This window comes from Spea bombifrons, chromosome 1 (assembly GCF_027358695.1).
Source record: "Spea bombifrons isolate aSpeBom1 chromosome 1, aSpeBom1.2.pri, whole genome shotgun sequence".
NCBI lineage: Eukaryota > Metazoa > Chordata > Amphibia > Anura > Pelobatidae > Spea > Spea bombifrons.
In genome coordinates this window covers 45237477-45260150 of record NC_071087.1, presented here as the reverse complement: position 1 = coordinate 45260150, position 22674 = coordinate 45237477, and the positions used below count along the sequence as shown (strand labels likewise).

At 34.2% G+C, this 22674-nt stretch overlaps 1 protein-coding gene across 2 annotated transcripts; it reads left to right on the top strand.

Annotated features, from left to right (window-relative positions):
* Positions 1-5830: 5830 nt before the first annotated feature.
* PITX2 (paired like homeodomain 2) lies at positions 5831-22674 on the top strand. 2 transcript variants are annotated; one of them, XM_053461503.1, is made up of 4 exons: positions 5831-6079; positions 9346-9425; positions 18463-18668; positions 21155-22674. In XM_053461503.1, the coding sequence occupies exons 2-4, from the start codon at positions 9377-9379 to the stop codon at positions 21716-21718; spliced, it is 819 nt and encodes a 272-aa protein (XP_053317478.1). In that variant the 5' UTR covers positions 5831-6079; positions 9346-9376; the 3' UTR covers positions 21719-22674. The 2 variants fall into 2 exon arrangements, with proteins under 2 accessions (XP_053317478.1, XP_053317477.1); XM_053461502.1 differs by lacking the exons at positions 5831-6079; positions 9346-9425 and adding an exon at positions 16488-17372.

The window sequence follows — 22674 nt, the reverse complement described above, 5'->3', positions numbered from 1 at the left end:
TAAGTGTTTGAAATGATAAGGGAATGCTGGCTAACCCCTGAGGCTACAGATTTCACATCGTCGGGCTTTTCTTAATTTTGTCTGAACTTCCAGATTCCTCAGCAGAGTCCGTGTGAAGATAACACCGGCACTGGGTACTTGTGGTCTCCAGAGGTAGGTGTGGTGTGAGTGCCTCCCTTCTATTGAGTGGGTGGTAGCTCCTGGTCACTGTTGGACTTGTTTTGAAGTAGTGAGTGGAAAAGGGCAGCTTATTGAGGGAGGTAGCTCCTGGTAACTGTGGGACTCCACCTGCTGTGTGCTGCAGCTTCCATCAGCATTATCACACAACGTTGCAGCTTCCATCAGCATGATCACACAACACTGCAGCTTCCATCAGCACGATCACACAACAATGCAGCTTCTATCAGCACGATCAAACAACACTGCAGCTTCCTTCAGCATGATCACACAACACTGCAGCTTCCATCAGCACGATCACACAACAATGCAGCTTCTATCAGCACGATCAAACAACACTGCAGCTTCTATCAGCATGATCAAACAACACTGCAGCTTTCTTCAGCATGATCACACAACACTGCAGCTGCCATCAGCATGATCACACAACACTGCAGCTTCTATAAGCACAATACCACAACACTGTAGCTTCAATCAACATGCTGTTTAGAGTGTCACATGGGTTTCCCGTACTTGTTTGTGGTTGTGTCTCACTCCAAATTTCAGATGTATATATGTTAATTGCACCTAAAGATACTAGGCATCCAAAACAAAAGGAGCTGCTTTTATCATCTGCTAGTAGTTATGGGGCAAACTCCTTACGTTATGTTTTAACTAACCATCAGATAACATCAGCTTTCATACTGCTTGTACTATTTTTATATTTAAAAAAAAACTATGTTTGTGGGATATTTATCATCAGTCTGCAATTTCAATCAGGGAAAATATTGATAACTTAATTTAAATTTTGTAGCAGGTGTCTCAAATAAGTATAGAACGTATTCATTTCAAATGGGACTTTGGCTGATGTCATGGACACCCCTGATAGTAATGCAGGGGTTAATATTTTCCTTCTCCAAGGCAATGGCTGGCGATTACTCATTTGTTCCAATATAAGGCTCTGTTTTCTTATAACACAGTCATAATAAAGACGGATTCATTTACAGCTGTCCTTTGACAGCACAAGGTCCACAAACTGAAATGGAATAATGTATTAAAGAACAATTAAATATTACTTTTAGTGGAGTGCAATTGGGTTATATTTAGCAGAGTGCAGCACAAAAAAGCAGATAATTTTAATTTATATGCAGATCCATTAAAGCTTTTAAAATGTTTTCTTTTTCCCTGACTGTGATTGTATGATGATGGGGACTACATGGATGGATAACCATGAATGAGCAAATTATTACTACAGGGATAACAATTTCAGGCAGCCACCGAATCAATACTGTTTGGAGTTGTTAAACAGATAGCGATTTGTTATTTACATATACCTGCTTGTTGTCAAGTATCTAGTTAGGAAAATGCCTGCTTGGGTACAGATCATAATCCAACATTGATTAATTAAAGTGGGAGTCGTTTCCCAAAGCTCTCCCTAGATAGGGTATGGCATCAAAGAGCACCAGATTGTACACGCGTGGAAATGCAGCCCCACGCGCGTATATAATAATTTCTACACGTTGGTATATGATTTATAAGAATGATTTCATTAAGATGATATTAATGTTTATACGTGCCTTATTTGTTTTTTACAAACATAAAAAATATATGGTAGAAATAACTGCATATAAAAAAATCTAATTTATACTGAATATACTATAGTCACATTTATATATATGTATATATATATATATATATATATATATATATATATATATATAACAAACAAAACGAAATCGACCACATGTCAGTCTGTTAAATTTGTTGGGGATCTTGACATTTCGGATTACATTTTAGAATTTTCGTCCTGAGTTCTGCACCTTTCTCCTTGTAGATATTCATAGATCGCCTTCACTTGGTGTAGACATTTGTTGATAAAGTGCATGTGAGAATGCATGGCCTGTGTACACGGGCATTATTCGCTCAGAGCCTTTGTATACTGGCTCCATATAGTGTGCGCAGCCCTCCACATTCGCTTCTTCTTTTTTTTTCAAAGCAGCATGTCTAATGCCGAATTCCTTGGTGGTTCGGGGCATTAATTAGTTGTTTAATGGGGGTATGACTAAAAATGTAAAAGAAGGATTAAGAGCGTGAAACGTATGTCCAGCTTGTTCCTCACACTCGAGGAAAGGATGAAAATCATGCTGGATCTTCTGTTTCTTTACGGGCCATTTCCATCCCTCACCAGCTGCTCACTTCAACTGCACAAAGCACTTTGGGCACTCAGGTCTATCCTGCTCATCACAGCCTTATGCACTGACCAAATACTGTCCTGTATCTCTGATAAATACTGCCCTGCTCATCACAGCCATATGCACTGACCAAATACTGTCCTGTATCTCTGATAAATACTGCCCTGCTCATCACAGCCATATGCACTGACCAAATACTGTCCTGTATCTCTGATAAATACTGCCCTGCTCATCACAGCCATATGCACTGACCAAATACTGTCCTGTATCTCTGATAAATACTGCCCTGCTCATCACAGCCTTATGCACTGACCAAATACTGTCCTGTATCTCTGATAAATACTGCCCTGCTCATCACAGCCATATGCACTGACCAAATACTGTCTTGTCTCCCTGATAAATACTTCCCTGCCTACCACAGCCGTTTGCACTGCCAAATACTGTCCTGTATCACTGATATATAATGCCCTGCTTACCACAGCCTTATGTGCTGGCCAAATACTGTCTTGTATCCCTGATATGTACTGCCCTGCTTACCACAGCCTTATGTACTCACACATACTGTCCTGTATCCCTCACATTTACTGCTTGTCACTGCTGTCACAGGCTGGTCTGTATAATATATATATATATATATATATATATATATATATATATATATGCCCTGCTTATTATACCAATTTGCATTGTCACAGACTGCATTATACATACTGATCTGCTTATAACAGCCATCATATGCAGTGGCACAAACTGGCCTGTATCCCTCTACCCCACATCCAAATGAACAGACTGACTACCCATCTATATATCTGTAGATGATGTATATCTACATCTATATCTATCGATCTATATATATATATATATATAGAGAGAGAGAGAGAGAGAGAGATGTATATACCTATATATCTATATCTATCTATATATATATATATATATATATATATATATATATATATATATATATATATATAGATTATAGATTATATATATATAAAACACATATCACCAATATTCCTGAAAGATAATGCCATCCAAAAAGCCATAGGTCCTGAGACAACTGAAGTGTATGTTCCAGGTGCCCTGGTCTCCTTATGAAGTACATGATCAGATAGGGGTTTTATTTACCATTATCCCTTAGGAAGATAACTCTAATAAATAATATTACTACCCCTCTGCTAGTGCAGAAATCACTATATAGTCGTAGACATGATATAGTCCCTTTGTGCTGTAATGCTACACATACACAGCAAGACTCCAACATGAAAATATGTGACTACTACACTATTACATCATTTTACTTTTACCATACATATTAAATGGTCGAGATCATTGCACTAGGCGGTGGTATCCTTTAGGCATTATAGGCTTCTTACAAATATTCCATACATAGCCAGAATCATACGAATATCAGTTATATAGAAAACATAATTGTGACATAATGTCCCGAAATAGAACACCTATACTACGTATATAGGCAAAGTAACCAAAGATTCGGGTTTTTTTCAGTATAACCAGTGAGATATAAGTAACCCTTACCCAGTATGGAAACTCCTAGACTGTCCTAAATAGATAGATAGATAGATAGATAGATAGATAGATAGATAGATAGATAGATAGATAGATAGATAGATAGATAGATAGACAGATAAGTACATAGACAGATAGGGACAGAGAGATAGAGAGGTTTGTAGATAGACAATGCCTGTAGTATTTTTGGACTCTATAGAAGTGGCATGGCTCTGTGTGTCTGTTTGTCTGCTGCTTGCTACTGTAAATTCCTTAGATACTTTTAACTCCAGGATCTATCAGCCAGCCGCCGTCTGCTCCCATAACCATGCTGTAAACACACTACACAACTCACTAAAACGAAAAAAAGCGTTTATTCGTTTAAATCATAACAAAAAATCACAACCAAGGACAGGGTTTTTTTTTGAATTTTGTGCAATTCAATCAATCCATCATTTCAACACCTAGGGCGGCGTCAAAGGAGAGGAACATTACAGAGAATTTGATGAAACACAATGAAGTCTTGAAATTGCTAGTATAGGATGTTAGGAAATCGGAAACGGTACAACACACTTCTAAATGGAAGCTGATGTTTTCTCAGGGATTATTCCTTCTAAATGCTGATATATATATATATAAATATATATAGATATTTTGATTTAAAAGTCTAAAATAATTACAGATCTGGTCAAATATTTGTTTTAAAAATATAAAACGTGATTGTGTGGTTAACTTTAAAAAACAAAACAAACACTGTTGATTGTATTTATTTTTTATATATATATATATATATATATATATATATATATAATTTTTTACAATCGCTATATCCATTCACTTATTCTAAAATAGCACTGACGTGGTTGAAAACAACATTCTCGCGTATATTTGTACTTAGAAATAATAATAATAATTATAATAATTATAATTTAAAGTGAACACATATCTCTTCTTATTGGTAACAATAATTTTCGAGTTGCTCATTTATTAAATGTTTAAAAGGCGTGCTAAACGTCCAAACCCAGTGTGCACACATGTCAGCGCTGCCACATGAAGCATGTCTTATCTCTGACCTCAGGTGAACCTGTTGACTGTATTTGCAGTATAGGGAATTGTACACTTGAATGATGTTAGGGGTCTAGTTCACCGTTATACGTTTCACTGGCTGTATAGCTGCATAGGGCCAACGTGACCTCTAAACCTACAGCAGGGCTGGGTTCCCAACTTCCCATAGGTCATTTATCACTGGATAGATAGATATATGATAGATAGATAGATAGATAGATAGATAGATAGATAGATAGATAGATAGATAGATAGATAGATTGATAGATAGATAGATAGATAGATAGTAAGCTTGCCATCAGGGCCCTCTTTGCGTAATATATGGGTTAGTGTTATTCTGTCAGTTCTAGGTTTGTAATTACCTCGGAATATATGTATTGTGTGAGGCTTGCGTAAAATATTGGCGCTATATAAATAAAATATAATAGATAGATCGACAAATGTATATGAAGCCGAATTTATTCACAGATACACATGTATAAGTGCTTGCAATAAATATATATATATATATATGTGTGTGTGTGTGTGTATAAGTGTTTTGATAATATACTTTTTATTACAATATTCTGAAATTTATATTCCATTGTTAATATTTCCACCCCACTTTTCAGGAGATTCTACACTTAGTGTATCATTTTTCTAACTGGAAACATGCATCATTTTCATTATACTGCTAATCCCATATCACTTCTTGTCTTATTAACTTTGTCTATATTTCACTTTCCACCCCCTCCCCTTTTCTAATCTATTATTTTTTTTCTATCCTTGACCCTGTGATCACTTTTTTTTTTTTGCAGTCTATCCCTCCCTCTGTTTGTGTCTATCCCCTGACCCCTCTCCTCCCTTCCTGCTTTCCTCTGCTGACTGAGTTTGGTGGAATCTCTGCTGACGTCACAGCGTTCCCACTGCAGAAAGAGAGAGACACAAACAGAGAGAGGGAGAGAGATCTGTGAACAGACCCCCCTACACATCTCACGGTCATCTCCGGGACCCTCGTTAAAAAAAAGGGACTTGGGACATTCATTTAAATTCGATTTCCTCTGGATTCTCCTTTTTTCTCGTGGTTCCTGACTTCTGGTGCTACATTTAACGCTTCATCCAGGATTTCTCCACTGGTAGACATCGGAGCACAGCCCCTCTGCAAACCCAGCCGGTTGCCGGTAAGTAGAAGCCAAGTTCTTCCATCTTGGGGAGATAAGAAAACTTTGATGATTTTCTCCTGAGTCTTTAATACTGTAGGAAATCGCATGGTTGCAGCCGGTAGCTAACGTTTCGCGTAGGCAAGGGCTTTTTCTGAATGACACAGTGCTAATATAGATAATGTGCGCTGATAATTGATGGACAACAGTCTGGGGTATCTTTTGGTTCAATAACTCATCAGAATGACATGTAACTCCTATACAGGTCACATTGTGCGATACTGTGTAACATATACTAGTAGTTTATCCTGGCCTATACTTTTGTGGGCTAGGCCTCATATTAATAGATAGTAGATAGATAGATAGATAGATAGATAGATAGATAGATAGATAGATAGATAGATAGATAGATAGATAGATAGATAATCGATAGATAGATAGATAAACACAATGTTAATAATTACAATTTAAAATATAATCCAGTAGCGTTATTGAAAATCTGATTCATTAAAACAAATCAATGAATATTCTAAAATTCTATTTTCTGAGAGATCACACTTTTTTATTATTTACATTCTTACGTTAACCCACCAAGCAGTTTCACTATTTTTTACATTTACACAAGAAATTATTTGCATTAGTGCCCCTACCTTGAAATGAGGTGTCTATTCCTAATACTATAAATACATAAAATGTATTCTTATTTATTTCTGTGTAACTTAAAGACCAGACGAAGCCCAGTTTTTTTTGTAAGGTCGATTGTAAGCTCAGACCTCTCTCTTTTACGCTTTGTTAAAATGTCAGAAGAGTTTTAGTAACAGAAGACAAACTACATCCAGATGGTTTTAGATCTGAGGATAAGTTCACACGATACTGATATGTGTGAAATATTGCTAAATGTGCCCCAGACATAAAATTACATATCACTATTTTTTAATGTCCCTACACCCTCAACACATAAGTGGGCATCTTCAAACTTATTGTACCAGACTGTATCAATTTTTGTTAACTGATTCTCTATGGGGTAAAAATACGAATTCTGGACAAATGCGTATTACAGTTTCTGATCTTTTTATGTTTAAAGTTGCTAAGTGACTGAGACAAGAATGCCAATTCCTGCAATTATTTATCTATATATATGTGTATATATATATATAGATATATATATATATATATATATATATATATATATATATATATATATATATATATATATATATATATATATATATCTATATATATATATACTCGGGGCAAGTATCAGGCTTGCTGGCAGGTTGGTGGTCCAATATTTTCCAGAATTGTTTACATCATAGTTCCCTAGTATTGTAAATAGGCCAGGAGGTCTTGTTACCATCATTTGGTAACTGCATTTAAGTCTAACCTGCGAAAGAAGCCTTCTCCCACACTGAAATGTGAATTTTTGCCTTCAAAAGGCGCAAATAACTACGTTTACTATAAAGTTATTAATTGAGTGATGGAGAGGAGGACTAATCTCAAATTCTAAAGCCTCACACTCATTTTAAAAATGTATTGTTCACCGCTATTTTTAAAAGTTACATATATATTATTTATAAAAACCCTAGTAAAATAGATAAAAATAACAAATATACAAAATGTACGGATCAATTAATTATTGGATGCCCATTTTAAATAAACTTTGCGAAAAATGCATGGTATATGCCTTCTAACAGCTGAAAAACGTAATAACTTGACACAATAAATTCATGTGTACTTTATGACTTATGGATGTATATGCATGTATGATTGATTTCCCTAATGATTGATTATTTCCTGTCTTAGTAACACAAAATAATTATATATATATATTTATATATATATATATATATATATATATATATATATATATATATATATATATATACTTTATTTTATTATATGTACATTTAAATTATACATTTTCTTATTACTTTATAATATTGCTAAGGGTGCGGAAATGTGAGAAAAAGGATTTAAATCACATTTACATTATATTCATTTTATAAGTTGAGAAAGAAAGAAAGGTAGAGGAAGATTGAGTCAGGGTGCTTTTAATAAGGTTTATTTATAATATTACCATTGTAATAATTGGACTAAGGGTTCAGGTCGAGAACCTTGCATTAATTCAGACGTCAACTAATCATTCACCCAGTGCAGACATTAAAAGAAAAAGATTAACAGATGATGACATGCAAATTTCCCAGTGAAATTATCATAAGTAAACATTCCAATCCTGGACTAATAAAATCCCATCTGTGTTACTTCATATCGAGTTAGTGGAGAGCTGTGATAATGAATTTTGTAATATCTCACGAACAGACATCTCAATCAGCCACTAATCCTGTGATTTTACTGCAGAATCACTCAGATGCAGGGCAGCCAAACTTCTGCTCTTTGGCACAGACCTGAAAAAAAGAACTGAAGGATCAGAATAAAAAAAGAAGATAGTTAGAAAATAGTAAACAAGGCTGGCTACTGCCTGAAGGATGTTGGCATATTAACCATCACACATCACACAAATGGTTATATTACATTTACTTATACAGCACCAGCACATTCTGTAAAGCTGTTACAGTAGCTTTTAACACGTTAAAACATACTGATACAGAGGGCCCTGATCTTGGGAGCTTACCATCTATTGGTTGGCTTACTCTTTACACTGCATTTCACTAATTTGCACAATGAATGACTTAATTCTAATGAGACTATAATACACAAGCCATGCGGCTGTATATCATTTATTTACACCGCTTGATTTAACGAAGATTTTTGTAATTTTGTTAATATTTTTTGTTCCCTTGCCCAAATTAATCAATAAAAGACAGCTTCAGCCTGTCTTTTAGGCCAATATTTCAAGAATGCGAAACCTTTTTAATAAAAATCTAATTTAACAAATTACCCAATAAGTACTGAAAAAAATAGCTGTCCCTAAAATTACAAAAAATCACTAGCTGATAATTATATATACATTTATATATATAATATATATATAATACATATAATATATATATATATATATATATATATATATTACTTCTTACAATCACTTTATCCATTCACCTAATATAACGTTTATTCCTGTTTTGATAGTAAAAATATTCGTCTCACTATAGGCTGCTGATTTATTTGTGTGTATCATACAGACCCACCATTTTAATAATAATTGTTTCATCATATTACAGTGTTTACTATTGTATATGAGACCCTGCGGAGATTGAGTGTTTGAGTATTTTGTTGGTGTTAAAGGAGGTGCTTTAGAAATCTAACCAACTGTTCTTATTTCTAAGGTCATTACAGATAACTGGACTTCACATCAACATGGAGACTAATTGTCGCAAGCTGGTGACAGCCTCCTGTGTTCAATTAGGTAAGCCTATTTTCCTCATTATATTGATATTAGAGGCTTGTCTCCTGGGACCAGGACTCATGGGTGAACCAAACCCTGTTTCTGTAAATCACAGCGTGTCTTCCTGGACGGTCTTCACCCCAGCATGATTTTATTTTATTGAATAAGATATATTTTTTTAAATGAATATTTTACTAATTTTATTAAGATAAATTGCATTTCAAATTCAAATAATATTTAATTAATACACGTGTACCTGTCTTTCATACACAAAAATAAAAACTAATTAGGTCTTTGATTACATTTAAGTATGGAAATTAGAGAAATTTTAAAAGCAGATAGATAGATAGATAGATAGATAGATAGATAGATAGATAGATAGATAGATAGATAGATAGATAGATAGATATCTTATGAACCATTACCAGAATTGCCAACTCCTTACTGCTAAAATGAGTGGCAGTACATTGGTAAAGTGCAGAGACATTGAATGAAACATTGCAATTGTATCTGTGTGGGATATTATATTTATTGAGTGGTATAGTCTTGATTTGGCAGAAGTATTGAAGCTGGAGAATATGTGCAATGAGTCAACTAAGTGAATAGGAGTGAACGCAAAATAGATATTAAACAAAATATGCTGGGCCAGACAACTTAAGTGAGATGAGCAAAGCCTTAAGACCTGGTCCTGGAGCGCCCTCTGTTGCCTGTTCCATACTGAACCATCTTTGGGGGTTATGTATAAAGATCTATTCTGGTGCTAACGTAATCAGCAAAAACTTTACATTGGTTGCTATGGTGATTGCACCATTTTTATAGCTTCGGAGCCAGATTAACCTTTATACATATGTTACTGATACAAGCCATTGAACCAAAATAGGCCTCTTGTGTGTTGAATTCTAAATTATTCTGGTGCAAATTTTAAACCTGGTCTTGTCACGATAGCAACTAATGTCATGATCCTGCTAATCAGACACTGATTTGGTTGCAATGGTTCTCAACTCACTTAAATTTCACTATTATACTTTGTACATTTTATTTTTGCAAACTCACTATTTCTAAATGTATCAAAATATCCCCAGACTGCTATTGTTTTATTTTTGCGCAGGATGTGGACGTTTGCCAAAATAGTGTACTCAAAAATCTTTTCATCATTTCTGGGGTGCACTGGATACATTGAGTTACTATTGTAACTAAATAAAGGGTCCTATTCCTCCCCAGCCTTAGACTCCTGTAAGATAGTAAGATATATAATAGCATTTAAGGAAAATGAATACCCAAAGAAAACGAAATATTGACTGACGCCTTGTAGTAAGGTGAATTAACCTTAAAGGTGATTTAAATATGATTTAAAGAAGATAAAAATTGCATATACATATGGTACAGAAATAGTTAACAATAACTGTTATGGTTAATTCTATAACTATAACTTAGATTCCTTTTATATTTGTATACTGTTTTCATAGCCTGCTATTATTTGCAGCTAATAAAATATGTCCGCGTTTAGATTGTCTGTTAAAATTCAAGGCACAATTAAGCTCATATAATTGCTTAAAACATTATTATTTGTATGATTATTATTTCATTTATATAGCGCTATCATAAGCCGCAGCGCTGTACAATGAGATCTTCTCATTTTCTAAGCCCCTATATGGCGGATATAATGTAATGAAATTGCTTTAACCTTTCCTGCGTGATTATATCACCAAATGAAGTGTTGAACAAAAGAGGAAAGAAATAATGGATAATTTACAAAAAATGACTAGTGGTGTAAATCTGTTATTCCGAAAAAAAAATAATAGGAAGGTTAGGTTTTAATATCAACACATATATTTTTCCTGGCAGGGATTCTTTTTTTCCGACAAAATATTCTTAGATATGAAATGCCACCATCTGACATGTCATTGTAATGCTTAATTCCTGAAAGTGACGCCAATTATGAGTTGTTAATGATTGAGAATTGAAAATCCGGTGTATAAAAATAGTTCATGCGCTTTATATTCATGTTATGGAAAAATCATAAAAAGTAGATTATGCGATGTTTTAAACATCCAAAATTAATAAAATGTTCATTTTGCCGTTCATTTTGCTGTTATTAGGCTAAATCAAGTTGTCAGAACCACTATAATCAATAATGCAAACAGTTAAAATGACATTCAGTATATTACACTGAATTATTTTACCAAATTAATCATTTGAATAAGTAGTTTATTTCTTTTGAAGTCCAATTTGCTGCTTAATTCCATTATTAGGAAAGGTAATTATTTTGAATATTTAATTTTACCTGTCTGAACATTTAATTTCATGTGGAATACTGTTTGTTACCAGTTTATCACAACAATATTCCAAGTTTATTACTTATGGGGAAAAAAATTACTTCAAGTCTGAATATAAATCAAAATCCTAATGTGCATATTTACAGAGAAAATATAAATTAAATTAAAAAAATACAAAATCATACATTCATATGTAGGTGCTGTCAAATACATGTTTTTACACACTATACCGTTTATCTTAGGTACAAAATTGTACTAAATTAATATTCGGGCTTATAGCCAGTACACACTTGCAAAATATTAATTTCCTCTTGGTTTTCTCCCAACTCTGTTTAGCAATAATTTATTTTTGTGTGTGTGTTTATAGGCAAATGTTTACTTGTGCCAAATATTTTGCAAATTAATTTGGTTATATATATATATATATATATATATATATATATATATATATATGTATATATATATATATATATATATATATATATATATATATATATATATATATATATATATATATATATGTATGTGTATGTAAAGATAGATAGAGATATACATATATTGGAAACAAAGCCACAAGCTATGTTTTCCTGGGTGATTTTCCCCCTTCTTCATAATATATGCAGGAGTTGCTGGAATGACTCGGGGGACGAGAAAATGTAGAAGCAAAGCGTTTTTTTCGTGAGCAGGAATATACTAATGGAACAATCAGATGTCTGCTTAATCCTATGTAAAAAGCATTGTCTTTTGCCTAATATTGACTGAATAGTAATTAATGGCCCTCGATCTAGAGCAACAGCCAGTAACATAAGCTATGTGAAAGGCAGAAAGAAGACAAAAACAACGTATAAAAGAGTCCTAGTTTCAATCAAATGCATCTGTTATGGCAATATCATTGTAATAAATATCAGGTGATGCAATAATACCCACAAAATGCTTTCTTCCAGCGCTACTGTAACTGATGGCAGCAAAATGTCCCCCCTTAATATACCTGAAATTTCTGCTATATCTAAAGTCACCTTATGATAATCATCTAAGGTGAAGGCAAACCAGGTTTGGAGGCGAAGGCCCGATTTAAATTATAAAGTATATTATCATGCATACATTTTGTCACTATACTGGTTTATTTAAATGTATCACCCTAACCCCATAACAAATATTCAATTATACAGAGCAGTAAGTGAAATGGCTGAGAGCCCAAGCACTGCACCTGTATTTACTTTGTGGGATTCCATGCAGAATAGAGAGCACCGTTTACATGTATCTGTGCACAAGGCCACACACTGTGTAGATCTGTGTACCCTGATCTGAACTGGCAGGAGGGTACATTATTAATTACATCACTTTATTCGTTTGCTTGGGGTTTAGTCCGTATAGGGATGAGTGAGATGTCTCGCTTTTATGTACCATTATTTTCACGGTGATGTCAATGGTGTGGATAAAATGATATATAAAATACATTTGATTAGAATTTGTTCTAATTGTGTTCCTAAAATGTTACTTCTAGATGAAGGGGAAGTGGTGTTCGTGATCCCTGATAATAATAATAATAATAATAATAATAATAATAATAATAACAATAATAGTTCTTAATTTTTCGGAAAAACACATAAAATTAACAATGTAGCAATTAATGTTAAATATCTGTATTGCTGTCATGGATGAATTGATGGGTGTACAAATAAACAATTAAGATTTAGATAGAGAGATCGGTCAAATCAAATTAAGATCAATTTTGTAAATTATGTATGACTATTGGTCAAACATAGCTCATAAAATGAAGTCTATAACCTTTAGCAGAAATCTAATAATAATAATGGCTGATTATTTCGTTGATACAATGAAGTCCGTTTTGTCCACTTCAGTATGCAATTTTTTCTCTGTGGAATGCGACTTTTCGCAGGAAATGCGGACAGCCGAGTCTTCTTTTATTTCGAGCGTAATTTTATTATTTTGTTATTATTTACTCGCACCCAGAATATATTTGTACATTTTCTCCCATTTAATGACTAATATATATATATATATATATTCTGGGTGCGAGTAAATAATAACCTATTTACCTAATATATAATTAAACCAGCGAAAAGAATATTCAATTTGAAACAAACAAAAAAAAAATTCAATGTATGCATTAATATTATGCTGGCCATAACAACAATCTCTACAAATTAATCAACATTTTTTTTTCCATATTTTTCCATTTTATTATATATGTTAGTAATAAATGATATTATATTAATTTATCTTGTCTATTAAAATACTTAATGTGTCTTCCCTAAATGAGACTGTAGAAGATCAGCTGGCTTCCAATAGTTTGCCAGTTGAAAGGTTAGCTGTGCCATTAGGTGACAATAGATGTGCTTTACCTTCAGCAAACAGCCCTCAATAATCTCCTAGATGAAAAATGTTGCAGAGTCAGAGGAGTGATCAGGCTTGTAACATGCCAGAACCCATACGGGTTGAAAGGCAGCGTGCTTTATTTTACATATTAGCGGATACATTTGTGGCAAACACCATTCCTTAGTACAAGCAATGGAATATATCATCTGTATCAACATTGCTTGTTATCTGTGTGTCTAGAATGGCGTGAAAGTGTGTGTGTGAGGGGGAGAGAGAGAGAAAGAAAGGAGAGAGAGAGAGGAGGAGGAGGAGGAGAGAGAGAAAGGAGAAAGAATTACATATTTAAATAATTTACTTGATAGCGCCTAAAAAAATGTGTTAATTGTAGGGGTTATTGCACACTTGTTTTACCCGTAGTGTTCGTTGGGTTCGGTTGTATATCTTTTCTCAGGGCATCTTTATCCGATTAGCCGCTCCTAATGCAGTACAGATTGGGAGTGTGGCACTTCTGTTTTCTTGACATTATAGCATCACCCACTCATAACAAACCTTGTGTCTTATCTGTAAACCCTGAATAGCTAATCGACAGGAATCTAGGATCCGCTAATCCGGACAGGGCTGCTTTTGCCCTCTTCTTCTACAACTCACATCATGCTAAGGCACAGTCGGTGTACTCCAACCATTAGTGGCTCACACTGTGAGTGTACTCAGATCATCCATCCGATGCAATACTGGTACATGGTATGCATTAGTAGCCTCTTCTAGCCTCTTTACTTTTCTTTGAGGTGACCCAATTAATATCCTTAATATTAGTCCACTACAGAAAATCACCATTTCCTTCTGTCACAGGACAATCTATAGTTAATAAGCAAATAGTTTTAACATTGATCCTGATTTATATTGACGCAGTTATAGGTCACAGACTGCTGGGGAGGAAAAGTGGAAATATTTACCTTCTGCCATATACTTTATGATCTGATGGGAATTAGAGGGAACATCGACGAGAAAATGGCTAGGGCCAGTCTAAAACCCCTTACTGAAAAGACTTAAGCAAATTAGAGTCTTATCAGATTAAAAAAGCACTACAAATGTATTGTTTCATCCAAACGCTGTGGGGTCTGAGAAAAAGATTCAGTGCCAAATCTCAAGGATAACAACGCCTTCTGTAAGCAGCAGATAATGAACTGAATCCAAATTAATTTAAGGTGATTTTATTTCGCGATCTCTGGATGTAAGACTCTTCCTTAAGCAGGAGGGCTAGAGAGATGCATTTATAAATGGATCAAGAACAGATAGATAGATAGATAGATAGATAGATAGATAGATAGATAGATAGATAGATAGATAGATAGAGACAATTTATGTATAAAGATATAATGTATAAAGATATATAGAGAATAAATATAGATATTTATTTAATGGCAGTTGATGTTACAATGCACACTACTGTTTGGATAGATATTGTGTCAATTATTAAGATGGTGTATTTGCTATATAGTTATTTTTTAATATTATATTTAATGTTGATGACAATGAATAACAAACATCACTTTCAGTAAAAATTATATATATATATATATATATATATATATATATATATATATATATATATATATATATATATAATATGTATACGTATGTCGCATGAGAATGGCATAAAACTATGTCCTCTTGTTCTGTGTGTACATACATGGAATATAGAATTTTAAAAATGAACTGAGTAAAAAAAGGGGAAAAGCATAAAATTGTCACAAAGTATAAAAACTTGGAATCGTTTCCCTATCTTGACATGTCTGTATAAATATACAAACTTAACGTGAATAAGGTCAGATACCAAAACCCAGTGCTGAAATTTTTTTCTAATTTAGATTATTTTATTTTTACCTGTTTTATAAGACATTAAAATCACCACACTCATAAACATAAAGAAAAGATTGTATGTATTAATGCCAGTGCATTCTAATTTAATTTAACCTTGTAAAACGTAAAGTTATGAATCTAACTAAAATAAATCAACAAATAATATAATAATCATATAATTTTTCAAATCTTTAATAATTTTAGCTACACACGCAGGCATCTAAGTATATAAAGTTTTTTATATGGTGTTTAGGTGTATTATATGTTTTGAGAACCTAAACCTGACTTACAATTAAGCATGGGTTAGGATTAAAATGCATTTAATAATCTTTAATATTATTTAAAAAAAAAAATAAAAAAGGTAATATCACTATCTAATATTCGCCTGTATATCGGCAATTACTTGAAACTAATCCCTCCACCGTTAATTCGGAGTGCTATGGCCATAAACCTCTTCAGTCTCCTGTTGGATCAGAGTATGATCTTGATAATACTGCATAAAGAAGTCATGCAATGAGACGGCCCCTTCAGCTTTCTGATTGGGAGGTATAATTACAGTGACCCCGCCCCCTTGTCTTACCTCATGGAGCTGCAAGTGAGGAAGGAAGGTCATTGGCTGGTCCGCGCATTGGCTGGGTGTGTAGGAAGAAGGAGGCGTTCTGCAGCGTGACGTCAGCCAGCAGGATAGCACAAATCTCTGGTTTTAAGATGTTAGTCAAACAGGGAAGAGCCTGAGCCTTAAGCTGAATCTCCATTGTCACTTGTGCAGGAGTTAGTGAATGGGACCAGCATCTACTACTCACTAAATCCTGTCTATCCTTGGAACCTGTGGCAGAGGCAAGTAGCCACTGACACTTCACAGCCACCCCCTGATGCCTTCCCCCATCTACATCATGCATTACCCGCTAGCTCACTAGAGGGATCATTCTGCATCATTCTTGATAACATCCTGCAGCAGAGAGAGAGAAAGAGAGAGAGAGAAGGAAAAGCAAGTCATAGCAATCTAATGACTGCACTGGACTCAGCAGGACTTAAATATAAGGCTCCTTAAGCCTGCACTTAACGAGTGACTTGCTGAAACTATTTCGCCCAGCTCACTTTAATATCGATCTATTTGGTGCCACCAGTTGGACACACAGAGGAATTGAATTTCGTTGCCAGCAGTAGAGTTTATTCCGCCTCTCTCTCATTTTTTTCCCCTGTAATTCGAGCGCTTTTTACAACTTACTTGGATATATATATTTTTTGGAAACTCTCTCTGCTGATCACATATCATCGATGAACTATATGAAAGACCCATTACATTTGGATCATTTGACTGGGAGTAAATTGGCTACGGTTCCTTCCCATCACCACCACCACCACCATCATCACCATCACCAGGCTGTGGCTCTTGTATCCATGGCATCTTCCTTGGGGCAACGCTCTGTGGAGTGTAAGCAAAGACTGGAGGTTCATACCATCTCAGATACCTCCAGCCCAGAAGCCACAGGTAAGAGCCTGCCCATAACCTCCAAATCCAACAATTGCTGTCACTGAGACCAGTTGTCTTTTACTGTCAATCTATTCTTTTCCCTGTCAATATGTGTAGGTAACCTTTACTACAACTATATGTCATGTTATGTAATAAATGCATTTAAAAAATGTGAGCAAAATATGTTATGCTTTGGCCAAAAATATTGTGCATAAATTGTTTTTTTTTTAATGTAATTAACCTAATTATATTTATACATTTTTATTGTCCAATTATTTAGTGTTAATTTCTACTGAGCCAGGAATTTTATTTCTGCAATAGCAAGGAATTGTATATTTTGCTTGTGCAATACATATTCCCAATAATTAGTCTCCGACTAATCTCCTGTATGATTGCACCAGGCGTAGTACACGTGAAAATAGAAGATTTTTTTACTAGGCAGGATATGATTGCCTGTAGTCTATTTCTTACATTTATTTTCTTCTCTAGGCTAAAATAAAATAAAACAGGTTATTAAAAAAAATTAAACCTTCTTTCTATGAGAATCCGCCCTGCTTTTACAATTCGTTTCTTCGAGTCCAGTTTTTGAAGATGAAATTACGGCGCGATACAATTTAATAAATAACTTTAATGAGTGCAATTTGTCCTATTTAATGAGTCACCTATTTCTACCCTTAGATCTGACTCATAGGCATCGGAATAAAAGGAGTCTACTCTGTAAGAAACGAAATAAATAAAACAAGACTGCTGATAATTAAGTGGAATAAATTAGAAAGGATTAGTTAGCCGCAATAAACACATCACGGAGTGTGCGGCTAAATGAAAGCAGAAGAACGCAATTTATAAAGCGGTTTATATTACACCCTCAAGGAGTTAAGGGTTATGAATGTCTGGATGTATTTGTAAAACTGGATCAGAAAATTCTGTAATTTAAGGAAATCCATGTTTTAATTTTATGTTGAATTAATATGTGTTGTGGTTTAGTTCATTTTGGGTTTTTAGACCTTTTTCTACAAAAAAAATCGAATTTGTTTCATTATGTTTTTTTAAGATGTTTTCACAAGGCTTAAATAAATAAATATATTTATTTTTTAAAACAATTCTACAGATAAGGACAAAAGCCATTCAAGCAAAAATGAAGACAGCAATGCGGATGATCCTTCCAAGAAGAAGCGTCAGCGCAGGCAGAGAACCCATTTCACTAGCCAGCAGCTGCAGGAGCTGGAGGCCACCTTTCAGAGGAACCGCTACCCAGACATGTCCACCAGAGAGGAGATTGCTGTGTGGACCAACCTCACGGAGGCCAGAGTCAGAGTAAGTACTACCACGATGTTTGCAAACCTGGATTATACGGTTCAAGATCAACGAAAAATGAATGAATGTATAAATAAATTAGCACAGGTATTGACTATTTTATCACCTTTGCAGGTGAGAAAGTTGGAACAAATAAATAATATATATTAATATTTTTTTTATTTTTGTATATTTTTTAAATTTTGTATTATTATTTTTTTAATTTAAAAAAATAGTATATAAATCTGTTCTGTTACGATCCCTGCAGTTGCGTGGAGATTCAATTTACTTTGACTCTTTCATTGCGGGTGGTATTTTTTTTTTCAAAATAATAAGTGTGTAATAATAATAATAATTCATGTAGAAATATGATTGCAAAGACACATGCAGGAAAAATCAAAATGAAACCGTGTTAAAAGTCTGAGTTCCTGTGTGCGTACTGAAATAATCCCGTTTTATATAGTCTAGCTGCTGTGCAAATGGTTTGTGTTTTAAACATCTGTGGGACAAGTGGAATTAAGATGAAAATGATGCAGTATTTCGGCATGTACAATGGCTATAATTTGTCTCTAGGGAAACTCTGTGGGATTGTTTTCACCATATGTGATATCTGCATTTTACTGCTTAAAGCTGATATTTGTAATTGTACACATGTTCAAAGAAGAAAGGGGGGGGGGGTATCAATATGTGTCTGGTAAATGATATTCAAGTAAAGCTAGACTGATTCTAAATTATGCTGACCAAACTCGGTTTGGGTGCACATAATCTTTGCCCTGCGAAAAAAGAAAGATAAGATTTATGGGGGGACCTAAAACTTAAGACCATCCATGAAACAGCCTTGAACACAGTTTGTAAGCCTCTTAGATTTGCTGCTGGGGTAATTTGTCTCAGGGGCGAGTTCTGTTCACAAATATTAACACAGCAAAGAGAGAGTTGTAAAATTACTAGACAGGGAACAGCACACACTGAGTGACCTTATGTTCCTTTTTCAATGGAGATTTGAGCAATTGGAGTCCACCATTATATATATATATATATATATATATATATATATATATATATATATACACACATATATATGTAGATATATACATATATATGTATATATATCTACATATATATGTACATATATATATATATATATATATTTATATATACATATATATATAATCTTATTTTTGTGTATAGACATACATTTACTTGTACCAAATATTTTGCAAATGAGTGTGTGTGGTAATTAGAAGATCACACTGATAATATATATATATATATATATATATATATATATATATATATATATATGTGTGTGTGTGTGTGTATATATATATATATATGTGTGTGTGTGTGTGTGTAGTAGTAGTAGTAGTTAGAATGGAGAAGTATAACTCAGTCACTACAGCACATAACATGAAAGCCTTTCATTAGTGGAGCCAAATCAGGCATTTTATCAGGACTGGTTCAAGATATGTGTGCAGCTCAAATTAGCAACATTATGGGAATCTTAGGGGTTCCTAATGTGCTTCTTGTCAATTGAGTGTGAGGGATTAATGATACAGTTAACAGCGATCTGTAATGTACAACATGATTTGTGTAAACAAGGGAGACTTGGGGACAGCTCCAATACACAAACTTTTCCCTGCAGGGGGGGTGACTGACAATTCAGACACCAAGATGTGGATTGGAGATGTTAGCAGATTGATTCACTTTTTTTTCTTCTTCATTGTCTGGAAGGAAGATCTAGTGATCTTACTTAGCACGTGGTTAAAAGACAAGTCTTGCCAAGGAAACAGAGAGTTTAAGTTGGGTCAGAAGTTTCTTTCAGCCACTGCAGATTAGCACAAGGGAGGATCTCCTGAGGTTTCATGCCTGATAAACATTTATTCCCATATTCTGAAAATGGATATTTGTACCTAGGTGGGCCGAATCCACAATACTTTAGAAAATAAAACCTCTAATTATCTATTTGTAATGATTACGAAGCCTTTTTAAAAAAAAAAACAAATATATAGAAAATGAAGCTGTCTTGTCCACTTATTTAAATTCACCCCTACACTTTTATTATATGCTTTGTCATTTCGTCTCCTTATTGTGTAGAATAAATATATTATATATTTATAATATATAAATATCAATAGGAGAATTATAATATTAAGAGAGACGATCATTAATACAAATACATTCTGAGATTTAGATAGGGATGGCGGGATTAGGGGTGATGAGGATTTGGCGATGTAGACATGTTGGAAGAAATGCTAAACTTGGAGATCCTATCGAGGAATAAAATGTGTTTTTTATATATTATTTTATTTTAATCAGCAGTTAATTATATATATATATATATATATATATATATATATATATATATATATATATATATATATATATACCACGTTTAGACAGTTGCTGGCTTTAGGTTGTGAGAGTTGGAGTGCATGGCAGACAATGTCTTTCTGGTGTTTCTTGTCGGGTACAGCTTGGCTGATGTGAAGTGTGTCCTTCTATTCCAGGTGTGGTTCAAGAACCGCAGAGCCAAATGGAGGAAAAGGGAAAGGAACCAGCAAGCAGAGCTGTGCAAAAACGGCTTTGGACCTCAGTTCAATGGACTTATGCAGCCATATGACGACATGTACCCCGGCTACTCCTACAACAACTGGGCAGCCAAGGGCTTGACCTCAGCCTCTCTCTCCACAAAGAGCTTTCCCTTCTTCAACTCCATGAATGTTAACCCCTTGTCCTCACAGAGCATGTTCTCCTCTCCCAACTCCATCTCCTCCATGAGCATGTCCTCCAGCATGGTACCCTCTGCGGTCACAGGAGTGCCAGGCTCTGGTCTGAATAGCTTGAATAACCTCAACAACTTGAGCAATCCCTCTCTGAATTCAGCTGTGCCAACGCCAGCCTGCCCTTATGCCCCTCCAACACCTCCATATGTCTATCGGGACACATGTAACTCCAGCCTGGCAAGCCTTAGACTCAAAGCCAAGCAGCACTCTAGTTTCGGATATGCCAGTGTTCAGAACCCAGGATCCAACCTTAGTGCATGCCAGTATGCTGTGGACAGACCCGTGTGATAAATACATATAATAATATATGTAAGAATGCATACACATATTTACTAAACGGAAACTCGCTTCTTGTAAGACAAAGACAATATAATCATGGAAAAATACCTGGGCACTGCACGAGAAAAGGAGAGAAGGGAAGATTGACTCAAAAAATCTTTTGTTTCCAAAGGAATTTAAGAAGTAATATTTTCCAAGTATTACCAACAGATACCGGGACATTGATAAATATATATGTATATGGACACATGTTTGACTGGATATGACATTTTATTGTTACTATAAGCTTGTTATTTTTTTTTATGTTTAGCATTGTTTTAAAAAAAATGGACTGAAAGGATGTATATATTGAAATGTCAAATTAATTTTATAAAAGTTCTTAGTCATATCTTTACAGTGTTAATACACATTAGGCTTCACCATAAAGCATGCCATTAAAACGAATTGAGATTCCCTTTTTTTCGTTTCGAAGCAAAGCAGAATGTATATAAGAAAATGCAACACTGTATTTATGATCACAGGAACACATTTGTGACTTTAATTTAGAATAGTACCTTGTTTTCACAGAACAACCCAACTTATAATTGTACAATTTCATTTCTACAATTATTCATTTTCAGACAAAAAAAAATCTTGCTTTATTTGCTGGAGAACAGTTTACATATTCGTATAGTAAAACAATTTAAAAATTACAAATTTAAAATGTAAAACATTTAAAACATGGGGTGTTTCAAGTAAATTCCCCCAGAGGACCCCCCAGGTTTATTGCACACAGCTCATCTACCCGCTGGAGTTTCCATTGCATTTACAATTGTAATTATTTATTTGTTGGTTTCAATATTCTGGATATATAACCGAAATATCGGATTGTAAATTGAATTCTAATGTATTGTTTTAAAATTATTTGGCAAAAAAAAAAATGACAATGATGCCGCTTCAACAATAAATGTATCTCTTTGGGAAAA